At 37.5% G+C, this 18463-nt stretch overlaps 1 protein-coding gene across 4 annotated transcripts in view; it reads right to left on the bottom strand.

The window, feature by feature from the left end:
- WDR33 (WD repeat domain 33) overlaps window positions 1-18463 on the bottom strand; it is a 67320-nt gene that overhangs the window by 39905 nt on the left and 8952 nt on the right. For all 4 annotated transcript variants that reach the window (XR_014618717.1, XM_084292260.1, XM_084292258.1 and 1 more), the window contains exons 2-7: window positions 9857-10081; window positions 8079-8147; window positions 7534-7638; window positions 6749-6844; window positions 6096-6247; window positions 4241-4338 (exon numbers count right to left, since the gene is read on the bottom strand). Coding sequence is in view for 3 of the 4 variants with exons in the window: in XM_084292260.1 (XP_084148386.1) it covers window positions 4241-4338; window positions 6096-6247; window positions 6749-6844; window positions 7534-7638; window positions 8079-8147; window positions 9857-10060 (724 nt within the window). In the remaining variant the exon portion in view is untranslated. The remainder of the gene's footprint in view (window positions 1-4240; window positions 4339-6095; window positions 6248-6748; window positions 6845-7533; window positions 7639-8078; window positions 8148-9856; window positions 10082-18463) is intronic.

Below are 18463 nucleotides of genomic sequence, written 5' to 3'. Positions count from 1 at the left end.
GAGTTAGCTACTAACGTATGTTTAAGATTGGAAGACTAACATGAAGATATGGTTCTGGTTCTCTGGTTCCTTTCATCTACTGAACAGATCTCCAAAATTTAAGTACAAGATTTGCCATTTCAATAAGGTAGCAGATAGCAAGAACTATGAAGAGATCCTTCACCCTTCACAGTACAAGATACTTAAACAATTAGAGGCATTACATGATACTTCATTTGTTTATGAAGACCCAAAAATCAGAGTAGAAGGAAGGAAGGAAGAAAAAAATTATAGCTGTGGAGATACCTTTTTCAGATATTGTGAGCAAATGAGAAATAATATAGTATAGCGATTTCAAGCGTGCATGTACACAACATACATGTTATTTTGTTGGTAAAGAGATCTACTTAAGCCAGAAAACCTTTGAAGCCCGAGAACATATAGGTAACCTGGACTTCAGAATGAGAACCTTGCAGTTCTCCCAAGGACCCATTTCAACTGGATGTTATGTGCAGTGTAAAGGAAAGAAGGAGTGACAATGAAATTGACAACACTGAAAATTGAATTTGTAGCCTCCTAACCAATGGTTTCATGCTGGGAATAATTAAGAAATCATATGTTCACAAATAATCCACCTAAAATGTTTTCAGGAATACAGAAGTACAGACCCAATGCCCAGAGATCCCCATCCATCTGCCAAATCGCTGATAACATTAATTTCTTAATAAACAAAAAGGGACATCAAGCTTTCACTTAATGTTTTTTGTTGTTTTTGTTTTTTAAAAAAAGTTTCAGGTGTAATTAGCACTATTAAAAGCCATTGACATGTAAGTTCACACAGAATGGGAACTGTTTATATGAGTCCTGGCATTAACTTCACTGCAGTTGCTTAGACTGAAGATCGAACAGTGTTTTGTTATGTGTCATTACAGAAAACGCCCTTCAGAGTCACAGACTATTGACAGGAAAACAACATACTGATATTCCATTCACTGCTTTATATGTCCTCGTATTTAAAAAAAATAAAATAAAAATTCAACGAGTTAGATTCCTACCAGTGCTTTTTAGGAAGTACACCAAATATACTTGTTACCATCATTTTAAAATAACATCATAGAAAGTAACAGAGCCAGAAACTACTGCTGCAGAATTAGAATAAAAGCTTTGCTTCAATAGAAAAGACAGACCACAATCAGTTTGAGGAGAAACAAGAAGGTATGTGACTTTGACATGATGCCATTTCCCCCACCTTAAATCTCTTTTAAGGTAATTCACTTTAAGATGACTAACTTAAGGATCGTTCCCCCAAAGAATGGAAGATTTTTATCCTATTTACTTTTTCATGTTAGTAAAAAGTCGCTTGATTGATTTGCACATACTTCTAACAAAACAGAAAACCCCCATACAGAAAGCCATGGTGGTAGAAACAGCAGGAAAGCAACATAAATCAGTGAAAAGCTAGGCAGCAAAGGGTCTCTAAGGAAGATTAAAGAAAAAGGATCCAGAACTGGCATTATGTATAAAGAACAAAACAGGGTGCACTGTTTGTTTTCAATTTGACCAAAACGGAAGCTGGACAGGTAAAACGTTCTGCCTCATGCAGAAAACGTCTTTAATGAGTGATTTAGCTCATACGTATTATTTATTAGCTCATTGCATAGCCTACTGCAGAGAGCTGAAAGAACTCCAGCAAAACCTCTAAAATAAGTCCCACATAATTTACCACTTCCAATTTGTTTTCTCAACCCTTAGAAGTTATGACTAGAATTGCTCGTTTAGACCACTTTTGAGTAAAGGGAACCATTTCATTGAATAATGGAAATAAATTGTATCAGTTGATTCCAGTGCAAACAAAAGTGTCTATAGTAAATCCACAGAATATTTTCCTTTCTATACCAAAGCTTATCCCACTACCTTTAAAGCTCTTGGTAGAATTGCTTTAAAAGCATTCTCTAGCATTAAAGTTCTTAAGTCTGCTTTTTTAAACTACATTCCTTAATTGGTTGCTAAGAAATATATTGGTCTTTGTACTTCTCTATTTGTTTTATCCTTGAGTGATACATTTTCTTCTTTTGAGTATGTGACTGCAAATTGACAATTTCATTTGAATTTGTAATTGAGTGACATAACCTGAAGAGTACTACAACATACTAAGTGAAGTTTTTTTATCTGAACTATACTGTAGTATCACTTAAACTTCACAGCATCAGTATTAACCAGAACAGCTGAAACATGGTTTGTGAAGGTAATAAAAACTATTTATCAGGGTATTTGATATAAACACTTTTTGTACATAATGAAATATAGTGAAGTTCCACCAGAATTTTAATTTGCAGATCACTGTAACTTTGGAAGGGCAATTACAAAATAATTTAGATTTTTAAGGCTGTACTAAGCAGTGTATTACCTAAAGGCAAAATGCATGTGGAGAAGCAAAAAGCTGAAGATCAGTTTCTGAAAGCCATACACACTAGACTCCAAATAATTAATGAAAGTATTTTCCACCAAGGAAGCTATTTAAGTGTTTCCCATACAGCTCTCTCAAATACGTCTTCTGATCACTTAAATAGTGCTAGGGAATAAAGGCAAAACTAAACTAAACTTGTATGTTTTACAGAAACATCCCCCCCACACTCCCCAAACACCCAGCGCATGTGTTTGTAGGTTGTTTTTTTTTTTTTGTTTGGTTGTGTTTGTTTTGGTTTGGTTTTGGTGTTTTTACTTGGCAGACCTTACTTATCTAACAGCAGAAACAAAGTAACCTGGCCTGTCTAATTTTATCCAGAGATGTGAAGTCTTGAAAATATTTCCAACTTATATAACAAAGTACACTGCTTCTACTTGTACAATGTACCCACAAGGATTTTCTTTAGAGAGCTGTTTTGCCAACTAAAAATTGTATATGGTTATATATATATAAACTACAAGAAATTAAAGCAAAATTCTATTTAAGATGTAGTCACAGCGTTCAAGTACACAATGTAACAGAAGGAAATGTAGTGTAAGTTCTGTTTTCTATGGTGTAAATTAAATGCTTTACTCCTTCTACCTTATGCAGAACATTTTAAGAATGTAGGAGAATTTGAGTTTATTGTAATCTTGACAACTCTGTGTGCAGGCAATCCCCATTTCCTCCACACAATTTAAATGTGTAGTTAAGTACAAGCCTGGAGGAGGATACAGAACACGTATAGTGCAAAATGACTTATTTTGTAAAGCCTCAAGAAAAATGTCCCAATACTGTTTGGGTGCTTTTGGAATAATGAATCTAAATGATACCACCCAGAAATTTGCTTTGCAGAACCTGTAAAGAACATGTCTACAGTAATGCCTATACACAGCTTCCAATAGAAAATCATTGTTTCAAGAATGCTGGAGCACAGTATCTTTTCAAGGTGGCGGTGTTTGAAAGTAGTGCATTAGTAAAGGAAGAGCTTAAGAGTCAAGAGAAAGAGATCTACTTGATAAGAGAAAAGAAAAATCCTTAGTTTGGGAAAGCAGTGAACAAGCTCAAACACCTACAAGCATAATTCCATGTTTTTATTGCCTATCTTCTTTGCAGTTTATCTACATGCCTACAATCCCCAATCTCAAGGCACCCTTTTATATATCCTCCTCCTATATACCTTTGACATCTTCTGCAAGAAAGGAATAGCTGTCAAAAACTATTTTTGCAATTCAGTAAGACTGCAGCAAGAGAGGGAGCAAGCTCTACACAATCAGCGGAAATGCACCAGAAGTTAGTGTACACAGATGTTGGACTGAAAAATCCTTTGCATGTGCTATGCATGATGCGATCAAAACACAGTTGTTTTCTCTAAGCTCTCCTCTTAAGAACTGAGAAATACTGACTACCTTGCCTCCATGTAAATCAGAATGAAAGGCACTCCCGTGAAAAGCATGGAATCCTCAACATGAAAATGTGTGCTCTGAAGGAAAAGCGGTCACAAAGATTGAAGCCTGGAGAAAGGTAAATGTATTGCTGACCTAGAAAAGCAATAGGGGTAGAAAAATGTCCTTCTATCCACCCCCATCGTTAAGAGTTTAAGTGGACAGTAAACAAAGTAATGTTGTTGTGAACTGCGGGTCTGAGCTTAAGGCACCTACAACAGCAGCCAAACAAAAAATTGTTTGGAGGATTGAAGATAGGGATGTAAAACAAAAATGTAGACAAGCTGGTATTTCTGTACTGTGAACACCTAGTTAAAAAAAAGGTTTTCCCCCTTCTGAAATACCCCATCAGTACTTTTGGTACACATACCTCGAAGAATTCTCTCCTCATGGCAACGTAGAAAGTCCCAGATTCTAACAGTGCCGTCGTCAGAGCATGTAGCAAATTTATTATCCGTGGGTGAGAAACTGTTACATGAAGACACACAGCAGGGGAAAGAAGTCAGCATTTAACAGATTATCTATGCTTCTCAGACAGGGCAAAATTATACTGTAAGGTGTTATACACTGAAAGATGCATTTGAACATAGGGACTTTTAAGTGAATACGGTGCCTGCCACTTCATCACAAGACATGAATTTAGCATAGGATTACTATTGCACTGCAGTCCCCGGTGAAATGAGAACTCCAGAATTTATTCTTAGCACCTTCCTACCTATGACTGCATATAGTAGTGCCTTCTCTGCAGCATGAGAAGCAATGCCAATGACTTGGGAACTGTCACCCTAGATTTTCATGTTTGGCAATACCAATAGAAAGTGACACTGTGTAGAGGCACAGGAGAACAGTTCTTGGGAAAAAACTCTTCGGCCACACGTGCTTTGCAGCAGAAAAGCAAAAATAAGGGAAAGCTGGTCATAGGAAAAAGCTAGTTGGAAAAAAATAATATATAAAACAAACATAAAACTTATTGTAAATGGAATTTGGAAAAATATCCCTTCTACTGCCAACCCCATCGACACCCTGAAAAGATTTCTACAGACACAGAAGCAGCTTCCAGACTGAGCAGTCATCATCTCTTGATGGAAGTCACTGGAAAAGCAAGGAGTTATTTAGCCATGTGATTAAGGCCAGAACATCCCCAGCAACTGACAGCACTCACTCCCTTTCTGATGCAGCGAAAGTCCGTGAGAGAGCCCTCTTGAAATCTTAGGATCTTTATGATCAGGAGAGAGCTTAAAATAGTAGAGAAATTCAATGTATGGCCACAATATAGTCAGACAGTAACTGAATCCAACATAAGCACTTTTCATAACCAAACTAACAGAAAATGCTACATCCTATCAAAGAAAAATGGTGACTTTAGTGGAACACGTTTTAGTGGCAGTGAACCTTTACCACCAAGGGCCAGCACCTGAACCTGAAGAAACACTGCTTTAGCTTCATTTGGGGTCTGCAGCTTCTCTTCAGGCTTACTTTAAAAACAGTTCTTCTACTTCCGTATCTTATTAAAGATTATATGCAGGTTTGCTTTAGAGACACCCTTCATTTACATCTTACTGATAGTATCACTTTAGATTCCATTTTTTATATGCATAGACATTTGCACATCTGAGGCATCAACACTGAACCAAGAGAATATCCTATGGTCTTCTTTTCAATGGCTTGCTTACAGTTTCAGGCTTGAAGAACCCATTCAGTATTAACATTAGACTTCTGTATGTGGCAGTCTGCGTGGGTATTTAGTATTACTGGAAGTCTTGGCTTCACCAAGCCAAGCAGTTCTTCACTTTATTTAGTGTTTTATTATTTTGTGAGAACTATGCAGGTGTTTTATTTCTGAAGGCTTTATATTTTATTCAGTTACGTTATTAAAGACTGAATTCTTTATTTGGAATGAAATTGTTGTCTTACACAGTGCGTATAAAAAGGAATAACTGATACACATCGTCACCATATAAAAATGAAAAGAATACCAGTGCAAAATGCGGCAGACAAATACATCTCTAACATATTGCAGAGGCGGATACTGGGACAATACTAGTTCAGAAAGGTGCCAGCAAAACGGTGAGAATGTGGAAACAAAAGAAAATATTGTGTTTATGTGGTGCAGGAAGTTTCCCAGAATCTGACAGAACCCATGCATTTCTTCACCCAGAATACACTTAGAGAACAGTCTAATCATCGCAATAGGTACTACAGAAAATGGTATATTGTGTATAAACCTGGCCTCTCTAATCGCCTCCTTATGTGCCTGGAACATCTTGACGTTGTTCATGTTGGACTGCCAGTATTTCACATATCCCCCATGGTCTGCTGTCAGCATCCACATATCATTGTGTGACCAAGTCATAGCCCTTACTGGGCTGTCGTGAGCCTGTAAATTCAGAAACAAAACATCTAGCAAACTTGTTCAAATACTGTCTGACCCAAACAAACATCAAAGTTTTAACAAGTTCCTACTTAAACAGATGAAACAAAAAAATGAAAACAGTAACGATCCAGTGAGATTCAATAAATTCTTGTTGGGGGAAAAAAAACATTCCCTTGTACTGTATACAACTGCCCTCTAAATAAAGGATATATACATATTGTTTCCAAATTGTGTTGTTTTAGTATGAGTAGTGAGTCCCTGAGAACAGTTAGTAAAGCATACGGAAATGGAATGAGAAGCATTAAGTGAACTGTCTACAGCCACAGCCTGACATAGGGTCAGAGCAAAATAAAATAAAAAAAAGAAAAACAACAAAACACCCTGAGGGTCCCATTACCACACTTAGATCACTGGCCCACGATGAGGAGCAGGTGAAAAATTTTTCCCCAAAACATGCTCCAGGACCTCAAGGAAATGCACAGAGACCTTGACAGACGAATTTACCTGTAATATTGTTTCAAAATTGAAAGTCAGTCCATTCCACAATGTGAACTCTCCACTAGATGCACCAGTAACCAAGCGTCTCCCCTCAGGAGTCCACTGCAAAAGAAAGATTTAACTGTGCATTTAACTGTATTTATTTAATAATTTAAAGATTTAAATTTTAAACTAAATTAAATTTTAAATTTTAAAGATTTAACTGTAGCATTTCTTCACAATCCTCTAAATAAATCTCAAGCTTCTTCCAGGGAATTTCAGAACTAGTATTTAGTAAGTGATTGGCTAGTGAATGCAAAATAGACAAAAATGCAGAAACCAGAGTTTTTGAATTTTTAACAAGAAAATAAAGCTAGCCTGCTGTTGAACCAACAACAACAATTTAATCAAAGAGAAGAAACAGTTTATTGGCATCAACACACTCCTAGCAGACGATACTAAACAATACTGTTGACATAATGGAGAAGTTGTTAAAAGATGCTACAGGAGTCAAGGTGCACAAAGACCTAACTGCCTTTTATCTGATTACTAGTCCCCAAAACAATCTGAAAAAAAGATTAAATGCACCCCAAACTCTGAAAGAAGTACTTTGTACTCAGACCTTACCATTTAGTTCCCTAAAATCCTCCACAAAAAGACGATAAGTAGGCACAGTAGTCATCCGTGTATCCTATGTTAGTTTTATTTGAAAATGCTTTAACTGATCTGATCCTTTGTTTCTCTCTGCAGTTAAGAATATCACGACCTTAAAATAAGACAATACAACTAAGTAAATCCAACACTATACTCACCCTGACAACAAATACTGGGCATTTTACTTTATTAGTAGATGTCCGAACAAATTTTGTTGTTACAGCATTCATAGGGTTGTTCAGCATTCCTATGGGAGGGACCAACTACAAAAAGAGAAAGAGATTTAGAAGTAACATTTCTAACTAGAAGGAAAGCATGCATTCTCAACACCCATTTCTAGAAAAGCAAGTTTTTCGTTTGCAGGAATATTATCAGGAGTAAGTCCGTGGAAGCAGACTGTATGAAGCAGAAGTCTGTATGATTTACCGTTTCTAATCTGCAGAACAAGCATCTTCAAGAGCAATGTACTAAGCTCATTGTGTTATGAGAGTTTATGGTCATAAATTAAAAGACTACCCAATTGCAGTTTCTCATGGACAGATTTCAACAGAACAAAATAATGTAGGGAGAAGACTCCCTTCATATATTTGAGACCTCTTGTGGACAGAAAGATAATCTCAGCTGACAGGCAGAGTTGCTCTGATTTTCTGGACCAATTTTATCTACAGAACATCATCAGTTTCAGAAGAAAGATTTTACTTACGTCATTGTAATATCCTGCATCAGGCTGGATTGCTCGCATATCTCGCTGGTCTCTCTGCCATACTCTATTCTGGAAAGAAGAAAACAACTTCTAGTTCATATCACCACTACTTCACTGTTAAACAACAGAAAATAACGTGTTGACAGCCTGGTTGGCAAATCCCAAAGCACAGTGGCCTAAGCATCAAGTAAAGATAACATAGCATTGAAATGCAAAAAAATTAAAAGACCCAGTGATAAAAATACCTTGGGTATGTTAAATTTGACATGCCAACAACTTTTAAAAAGTATTTTAATAGTCATTAAAGTCGAAAAAGACCTCCAAGATCATCTGGTCCAACCATCACCCTACTATCAATGTCACCCACTAAACCACATCTCCAAGCACCAAGTCCAACCTTTTCTTAAACAGCCCAAGGAACAATGACGCCACCACCATCCCGAGCAACCCGTCCCAACGCCTGACTCCTCTTTCTGAGAAGAAATGTCTCAGAATTTCCAACCTAAACCCCTCCCCCCCCGAAATAGAAATGAAAACTTTTGGCTTCATATTACCAATATGCATGTGTACATATTAGAATCATAAGCTAGAACATAAGTTAAAACATTTCTAGCATACACTACTACAGTTTGCCAGAATTTCTTAAGCCAAGAAGGAATTATGGATAAGCAGTTATTCACTTTTTTTAGGACCACATCAAATCATCTTAGTGTTAGAAATAGTAACTGAAGTGGAATTTTGGTATATTCCAAGCATTCAAAACAATTTTTTTTTTCCCTCTCATATGTATTTAATAAACAGGGGAACAAGGTAGCTTATTTCTGCCAGTGAAAGAGAGGTCCTGATCTACCAAATTGTTTTTTTTTTTTTTTTTTTTTTTTAACAATTTGTCCACTAGAGTTTTTTTTTTGGTGGGGGCATTCCTAAAATATTAAGAATGTTTTAATATTTGGTATTTAAACAGATCTTAAACAATAACTTATAAATTTAAGTAATACAAAAATCTTTGATTTGTTAACATCTACAAACTACAATCATGCACTGGCCACAGCAGACCAAATTCAGTTCATCACACCTTTGCAATGTTGCTGTTGAGATTTGAACAATTCCTCTATCTGCAGATTTGATTCTCTGTCTTCTGAGCTAATGGTCAGCATTTGTAGAGTACATCTTGATCAAAGAATTTTATTTATGAAGAAATGAATACCACCCCATCAGGAAAGTTAAATAATCACTTTTCATAGAACCACTGCTTCAGAAAACTTCATTAAAGTTGCTCTCTATCTTTTAGGAGTACAGAATAGGATTTTCAGAGACCACAGTTCAAAACAGTGTTATTTACTAAAATGAAAATACATTTTATGGTGATCTGGTTTTGGAGGACAAAGGGAAATGGTTTATTTCCCACTTCAAGAACTTTTTATTTCAAAATAAAAGAATGATTACATTGTTTACACTGAGTTGTGCCCACCAAGAACTCAGAACATCGCACAAGACATTCATATGCACTCCCAAGTTGTAATTCCAAGACAGACAACGTTAAAATTGATGTTTACAATTTAACTGTAAATCCAGTTGTGTATATGTGCAGTTTTATTACGAATGACCAAAAACGTGTGTTCACCCTGTACCAAGTTTACAGGCATTTGTCACTTAGTTTGAAAATGCAGCAGGAGATCTCTCAATATTCCAGAGTGCTCTACAGACATCTGGAAAATGGAATTCCACATTTCATGAAGGAAAAATGTTTTTCAAACAAAACCAGAAAATTAACCAACCTCCAAATATTTAATTACAGAGGGATTGTAGTCTATAGTCTTTCGGTTCACAGCTTTTCGCATTCGTTTTCCATCAAAAGTGAGCTGTTGCATTGCTTGCTGCTGTGCAAAGTCAGGTCTTTTGTAGAACAACTGCCGAGGTGCCTGGTGCTGGAACCTCGGCATATGGAAAAATCGGGGCGGGGAGCCAATTTCTGTGGCCATGGCTATCTTGTTTCTGAAAGACTGAAAAAAGGGAAACAATAGGTTACTACACAATAATGATAAAGCTGCAATATTAGTACTTCCAATAACTTAGGTATAAATAATGCTTCTACCCAGTAAACAGGACTTCTTTAAGTTACATTTGCAGTGTTCTCTGAACAAGTGTTTTTCTTCCTGTGTCACGTATCACTCACCTTAAAGTGATCAACTTGCTTTGAACAAGTATTGAGAGGAATTTTGTACTGAAACTGATCACTATTAAGTCTGTTTTATTATTGCTTAACTGTGCAGGAAAAGGATGTTCTCAATAAGAATAATACAGGCAAGAAACAAGCAGCTCCTTCCAAACAAGGTGACGCTTCAGATTCAGTATACAGCAGAAAACACCATGGTACTTGCCATTTAAACTATTAACAAGGAAAGAAGTTTTAAAGGACTGCCCTAAAATCTTACTCTAGGATGCAAAAATAAAATTACTTTTCCTTTACATAGTTTATAATAAACACACCACAGATCACTTTCTGCCTTAAGGTACGCTTTCAATGCCATTACTGTAAAATAAATCAATGATGCAATTTTCAAGATGCTCTAAGAATAACCAAACAACGCCCCTGTTGAGGTTTAACCCAGCCAGCAGCTGAGCACCACATAGCCATCCACTCACTCCAACCAACCAATCCCAGGTGGGGTGAAGGAGAGACACAGGGAAAAAAATGTGGGTTGAAATAAAGAAGGTTTAATGTGACAGAAAAAAAAAGGCAATAATAAATAAGAACAAAAATAATGTACAAATCTAGTGATGCAAAATGCCATTGCTCACCACCAGCAGCAATACAGATTTTTTTTCTGACAAGGAAAAATTAGCCTAAAAGTAATTTTTAATTCTGTAAAATCTCCAAGTGATACCATAGCAAGCTCCTCACAGCTGAAAACTACAAAATATTTTTTATGTAAATACTGACTTCAGATTAAGTACTGACACATGCTGAACCAGTGAAAACTCAAACTTAATTTTCAGCTAGCATTCCTCTGTCCCCAGGTTGTAGTTTGGCATGAGTTTTAAACCAACATAAATTGAAGAAAGCAAACAATGCTGAGAAGCCTTACTTGCACAAACGCTAACATGCTTACACGGAGTCAGCACACGTTTACTAAAAGGAATGAAAATGGAACTGGTAGAATTCAGAACAAGAAACTGAAATCTGCTTGTGTGTCCATGAATGCAATTTCCTGTTTAATTGAAGTACTTGGACTCTCAATTTGACAGAGCTGGAAAGGTATTTCAACCACTGAGCTTACAGCTTAATCTTGCCTTTTTTAATCTCAGTAATTGGAAAATGTTTCAAGTTTTTAAACAGCAAAATAAAGGTAAGATAGACGTGTTAGATATAAAAGAGGGTATGAAATAGCGCCGAGGTGCAGGCTGCCCTTCCAACACACGGTTGTTGGTATGGGGCAGGGCTGACACTGCACAGGCTTTGCAAACCTACAAGTCACACGCTCCTTCCTACTGCTGACCAAACGTGTGTCAAGTGAACGGCAACACGCATCAACGATGACATCTGGCTGTTAGCTATGAAGACAAAAGTCTGAACTAAAATGACATTTCCTTAAACGAGGTCAAAAAATTTAAGACCGTTGGCAGGAATAGCATCTTCTATTAGACCAATTTGTGTACCTGGAAAAAGAACTTTTACATAAACAAGCCTTCATATTTGCCTGAAAGCTGCTCGGTAGCCAGCAGCCTAATAAGGTACAGTGTTTGGAGATAGACCTAGTAACATCACTGTCACCACACCACTACTGAAACATTAAGCTCCTGGCGTACTTCCTGCGTGAGAAAGTTCTGCCAAGTACCCCAACGCTATCTCAGATTCTCCTACAACTCTTAGGAAAAGAAAACTAGAAAAAAAAATCCAGTTCTAACTACTCTCAAGTCTGAAGATACCTTTAAGCCAGAAAAAAAAAAAAGGTAACTTTTCAAACCCAAACAATATCTGTATTCCCTTATAGGCAATGGAAAAATTAATTTCAAGAACCAAGAGTCAGAATGCAGAGACACACATGCTGCAGCTTCCAAAACACTTTGATTAAGTATTTGCAAAAAGACTTTATATAAAAATGCCTTCTTAGAGAAATGCTCCAACGCAACAGGTTAATTCACCCATCACTCTCATATTTCAGAAAAACAGATCTCCTGAAAAAAAATCTCTTTCAAGTGTAGATAAATAAACATTTGCTATGTGAGCCATTTTAGACTGGACATTCCCAAAGCTTTTGCAAGCAGTCTCTGGCTTAGATTATTGCAAACACCATTCACTTAACAGGAGTATCAGAGGAAACAAAGGTTTATGGTTATCAAAGACATATGTTAATTACACCTCTTCACACTTAGGCCCTGCTCACTGAGGTCGTGGTTGTGACAAAACCATGTGACAAAAACACAAGATGACACAGGATTAAGGAAATGAAGGCTTTATGTTCTTTTTTAAAAAAATGTTTTCTCCAGCTTTTGAGATCACTGCCTCCATCACAGAAAGCTTCCTACATGCAGTTGTAAACTGTATGAATTTACAGAAGGATTTAACTCAGCTGCTCATAATTATGTCCTTCTAATAATGCCCCAAATATCATGTTTTTATTCACATAATATCCTTACACCCAAGTCATCTTTGCATATGTCATAGCTATAGCGTGCAGGCGTGTGTATATACACACAGCAAATGACGTTTCCAGAGAAGTTTTAGAAATGAAAGGTTTTCCTGTGCAGTCAGTTACCAGATCGAAACGGAACAGTCACCTCCAAGAACTCCTACTTGAGTCAGACAAACACAGCAGTTTAATATTGAAGCTACCAGTACCCTAACTTGTCTTGTGCTTCTGAGACCAGTGTCTCTACAGTCTCTCCCTTAGCTTGCTTGTATCAGCTAAAAAACTGTCTGTAAAGTGAAACAAACTTTAAAGGAAAACATTTTTGCAGTATAACAAATAGTGAAAATTAACTAATTATTTGCATTGCAATAGCACATTGGAGTCCAAAATATGATTCAGGTCATTCAGTGGAAAACAAACAAACAAACAAAAAAAACTTTTATAGAAGAACTAATTCAGCTTTCCCAGGCAGAAAGTACAAGATAGCCCCACAGTGCAAAGTCAGCATAACGAGTCATTGTTCAACACATCAGTAATGCCCACTTCCTTTGACTGGAGAAACGTTACTAAAAGGAAAGAAAGCAGCAGTTATACATTGTAGGTTTAACAGCTGTGCTTGTCCAGTTTCAAAAATCCTATGATGAATAACTATTTCTGGGAAAAAAAAAAAAAAAACACCCTGCATTTAACTTCTACATTAAGAAACCCTTAAGTACATCTAAATAACAAACATCAGACCAAGTCCAACACATTATTCGGTGCTGCAAGCAAAGGCATTCCAAAACATTCTCCCTTTTTTCATCCTTTGAAACAACATTCATCTCTGCTCTGGAGACCAGCAGCGGGCACTTCCATGTCCTTCCCATTCCTGAAACATTCATGTTATTTCTGGGAAACCTCTTTCTAGATCTCACCATCCAGTGTTCTTCCTTACCTGGGAATCTTCTTCCCATTGTAAAGGAATTATGTGGAGGAACGTATTCCTGATGCATGCTACTCCCGCCATCTTTAGCAAAATGTTTCAAGTTTTAAAAACCAAAACCCCAGATATGTTCACACCGCTCATTTTACTCTCCACCACATAGGAATGGAGCAAACCACCATGGCTAAGGGCTTCGAACTGTGAGACTGCGAGATGCATTGGCCTGTCTTAGAAGCACAAAATTACCGGGGGAGGGTTAGATATAAAAAAAGGTTCTTTGATTTTGCAAGTCATCTCATCTTGAAGCAAACCGTCTTCCTAATGGTTTAAATTACCTGAATCAGGCATTCTGAAAATAGTTCTTCCTTTAAAGAGGGAACAAACCTCAGTAAAAGATTAAATCAACATTTTTGCATCTCCCCTACTTCATTTGCTGAAGCAGATACACTTATAATCTACAAATGTTAGAAATACACATTACTAGAAATGCTGAAAAAAAAAGCATGAACAACTTCCACTACACTTTCCTGAAGATACACTGGGAATCTGCTTAAAGCAATTGATCCAGCTGCCAATGAATTAAATTCTCCCAGCAGAGGTAACTTTGATTCTGCTCCACGTTGCAATTTTTCTGAAGAAAAGATTGATCACATCTCATTCACAGTACAAAACAAAATTCCACAGGAAAAAAAGAGGAAAAAAAATATGAAGAAAAAAGGATGCTAACTTAAAGAGCTAATAAAGAATATGTTATTTTGACCCATTCCTCAAACTACTTTGTGTTTCAATCTCCTGTTTTATTGGAAAATGCTTCATTACATTTATGGTATAAGAATTACCCGAAGTCTGAAAAGTGTCCAAGTGTGTGAGGCACTCAAGAATATCAAACAATTTAAACAGTACTTTTTATTACCTTTTAACAGTAACATTAAAATAATAAAATAAAATAATAACACAAATATAACCAATTCATAGTTAAATAATAATAGAAAATATATTTTTTTCATAATAATAGAAGTAACATTATGTTACACACAGGCTGAGCAATTAGTGGATTGAGGGCAGCCCCGAGGAGAAGGACCTGGGGTTGGTGTTTGCGGAAAAACTGACCACGAGCCAGCAATGCGTGCTCGCAGCCCAGAAAGCCGCCCGTACCCTGGTGTGCCCCAACAGCAGCAGAGTGCAGGAGGGGATCACGCCCCTCTGCTCTGCTCTCATGAGACGCCCCCCCTGCAGCCCTGCGTTCAGCTCTGGGGCCCAGGAGGAGGACCCATGAGAACATTCAGAGGGCAGGAGCACCTCTCTGTGGAGCCAGGCTGAGGGAGTTTGGGTTGGGCAGCCTGGAGAAGAGAAGGCTCCAGGGAGACCTCACAGAAACCAAGAGCGTAAAGGGAGCCTGTAGGAGAGCTGGGGAGGGACTTGCACGGTAGAGTGCAGGGACAGGAAAGGAGTTACGGCTTTGAACTAAAAAAGAGGGCAGATTTAGATTAGATACAGGAAGAAATTCTTTCCTGTGAGGGTGGTGAGGCCCTGGCCCAGGCTGTCAAGAGCAGCTGTGGGTGCCCCATCCCTGGCAGTGCCCAAGGCCAGGCTGCACGGGGCTGGGAGCAGCCTGGGCCGTGGGCAGGGGTCTTTGAGGTCACTGCCAACCCAAACCTCCTGTGTTGCACCGATTTGCAGTTCTACACCTCGCTGGTGTCTTTCCCAGGAGTTACTGGCTATGTTAAGCAGGAACACAAAAGTAGCTCCTTAACAGAACATGACTTTTGGCAAAAAGAGCATACAATGAAGAGATAAGAAAAGCTTGCAGTGGTCAGTGACATGCAACAGTACAGTACAAGTTTGCCCAACGCAGCCCCATGGCCATGCAATGACATACTTTTTAAAAGAAGACAAAAAAAAACTACAGTAACAGGAGAAAATGCATAAAATTCCTGTCCTTTGAGTATTTTTAAATCTCACTCCAGTTTTGAATAAAATTTATAAAAATTTATTATAAATAGAAATAAATATTTATAATAAAAATTATAAATTTATTATTATAAATTTTATTATAAATATTTATTTCTATTAATAATAAAATTTATAATAAAAGTGTCCCTAAAACATGAATCACAAAACTGAAGACAAAAATACTGACCTATATCATACAAGACTGCTTTTAATCAACATTTTCACAGGATTTCCCCAGGGCTCTGCTGCTTTTAAAAATACTCGTAATACATAGAACACAGCAGTGAGTGAATACTTCTATCTGCAACAAGAACTTCCAGAAGAATGGGGTCTGAATTCGGACCATACAAAGTGGGGGCAAAGGATGTGGTAGCTTTCCCAGTCCTGGCCATTCTATTCCAACAGATGTAAAATAATAAAATATCATCTACATCTGCATGAAAAAATATGGAGGTTGATAAAGTCACCATTGACCAAGTCAAAATTGACCAAGTCAAGTTTATTACTCTGCCCTAAAGTCTCAACAACCTCTTCCTATTTGTAGAGGCCTGAAAGATCTGTTTCATACACAGCCCTGAATTTACTACATTGACAGCTTTTTCCCCTTCATTTCAGCTCTGTATGCACGCACCCCAAACATATATAAACAAATGATAGAGTCTGAAACGATCGAACACACAGCATTTCTAGCATACCAAAAAAAAAACATATACTGTGAGCAAGACCTGGAAAAATACAATTATTTTGATGGTTTTGATTCAGAAGATTTATTCTCTGCAGGAGGAGAAGCAGTGTCAGCATTTGATTGACAAAGGAAGCCCTACACCTTTCAAGTTTTACATACAAACACACAAACCCCAAGACTCTCTGGAACACTGGAGAAAGCATGCAAACAGATAATCTGAAATGAAGACATCTAAAAGCCCAAGGGAGAATGGGCTACAAAGGGAAAAAACTTTACAGACTGGAAGTGTCTCCCAGGCTTTGTTAACCTGAGGATCTTGAACAGTTGAGTCTGCTCAGCTGCACTTAACTTACATGTACATGTAACAGTTCCTTCAAAATCTGCATTTCGAGTGATAAGTAAATACCAAATAACCAAGAAGATCTTAGACGTAATTCAACTTATGCTCAGACTAAACCCCTGACTCATTCTGAACAGATATGTCATTTGCAGAAGACTGGTGCATAAATACATTATTAAAAAAATCAAAATACTTCAGTTCACTGGACTCTAGAGACATCTCCTGCTTTACTGCTTTGGCCACAGGAGAGAAAACTGCTTCCCTATGTCAGATGCCCCAGACCAACTCCCTTTCTGCACCCCACAAAAGGGACTTGCACAGTAAGTTTCCTGTCATGCACTTCAAACAAGGATGGATGTTTGCGAGGCTGCACTAGACTTCAGCTAGAAGATGCACAGGATTTGTTTTGCTCCTATGGTTTCAATGTTACTGATCTGCTAGTTTTGCCATAAATTAAAATTGATTTGCAATACTTCAATCGGTTTTAATAGTAAAACAACATTCTTCCTCTCTGAACTACCAATTAATTCCTTTATCTCGCCTTCTACGCGGCATTTGACAAGAGCTGCATTTAAATTATAACCCAGTCTGTCTCTTTTACCACTGTGAGTCACTAATACAATAGCAATTCATCTTAACTAGCTGCAATACTGTCCGGATTTGTTCTCATGCACAAGTGGTTTACCAATGCTGCTTTGCTAGGAAACAAAATTTGGACTTTTATATCACTTAACACAGGATGACAACACTAAAAACAGCAAAGGAAAGACAACTTAAAAGCACAACAGGCCTCTTTCATGCTTGCTAACCCTAAGTATCAAGATATTCTTCTTCAGCTAGGCATTATATCCAGACTTGCTGAACTAATGATAACCTTATCAAGAAACAAATTAAAAAGACACAGCTGTGTCTGCTAGGAATGCACAAGAGCACAAGGCCAGGACCCCGGAGGTCTCCTTGCTAATCTTCACAAGGTTTCTGCTGCCCCATTCCTCAAGCGTTCCTAGGTCTCCTTCGACTCAAGAGCTGTCTAGGTATGTAAACTCCCAAACCACCAGCTTGTCATCACCTTCCCTTCTCATCTCACGTAAGACTGAACTGGAGCTTTTCTGGATTCTAAAGACAAATTAGGATTTAGGCACCACAGGGAAGAAATACAGCCACTGTGCTTCCATTTGGCTACACAGCTCCTGGCAAGAGAGACCTTAATAAAGACTCAAGCCCTCATTTTATAAAACACACAATCAGCAGAGAGCAGGAAAAAAATAATGAAAAGAAATCCTACAAAAAGTCCTCTGAGAACTTTATGATCAGTGTAGGGGAAAAAGAACCAGCGGGACTACAGCAGTTTGCAGGACAAAGCACAGCAGCTGCTGCTATCTTTGATTCAGGAACACTCTACTGAGATTCAGCTGATAAATGAAGTCCACATCATGTAATGACAGTCCGATGCTGTTCTCACTATGAAACAGAAGCAAACATTTTCAAAATATTAAACTTGAGTATTTGAACCCCTATGAATTGCAACTTCGATTACAAGAAAATATCGAAGATTTTTTTTTTTTTTTTTTTTTTTTTTTAAGACTTGGGAATTAACAAGTTGGAACTTTTTACAGCGATTTGTCCTTCATAACCTTTCTCCATTGAAGAGTTCGCAAACACACCCATAACGTGTACAGCTTTTATATAAAAGCAAATGCTAAAAGCAAAGAAAAAGGATTACAGAAATCTCTACATGGTGACCCAGAGAACGCTCCTTTTTCCTTGGTGTTACTTGGCCAGTCTTCTGCAGTGCTGTTTGCCATACCAGATTCTTTGCCAAATAAAAACAGAAGAACAGCATATTAAATT

Source organism: Netta rufina (genome assembly GCF_964035555.1).
Source record: "Netta rufina genome assembly, chromosome: 9".
NCBI lineage: Eukaryota > Metazoa > Chordata > Aves > Anseriformes > Anatidae > Netta > Netta rufina.
The sequence above is the reverse complement of the archived record's forward strand: the minus strand, read 5'-3'. Positions and strand labels throughout refer to the sequence as shown.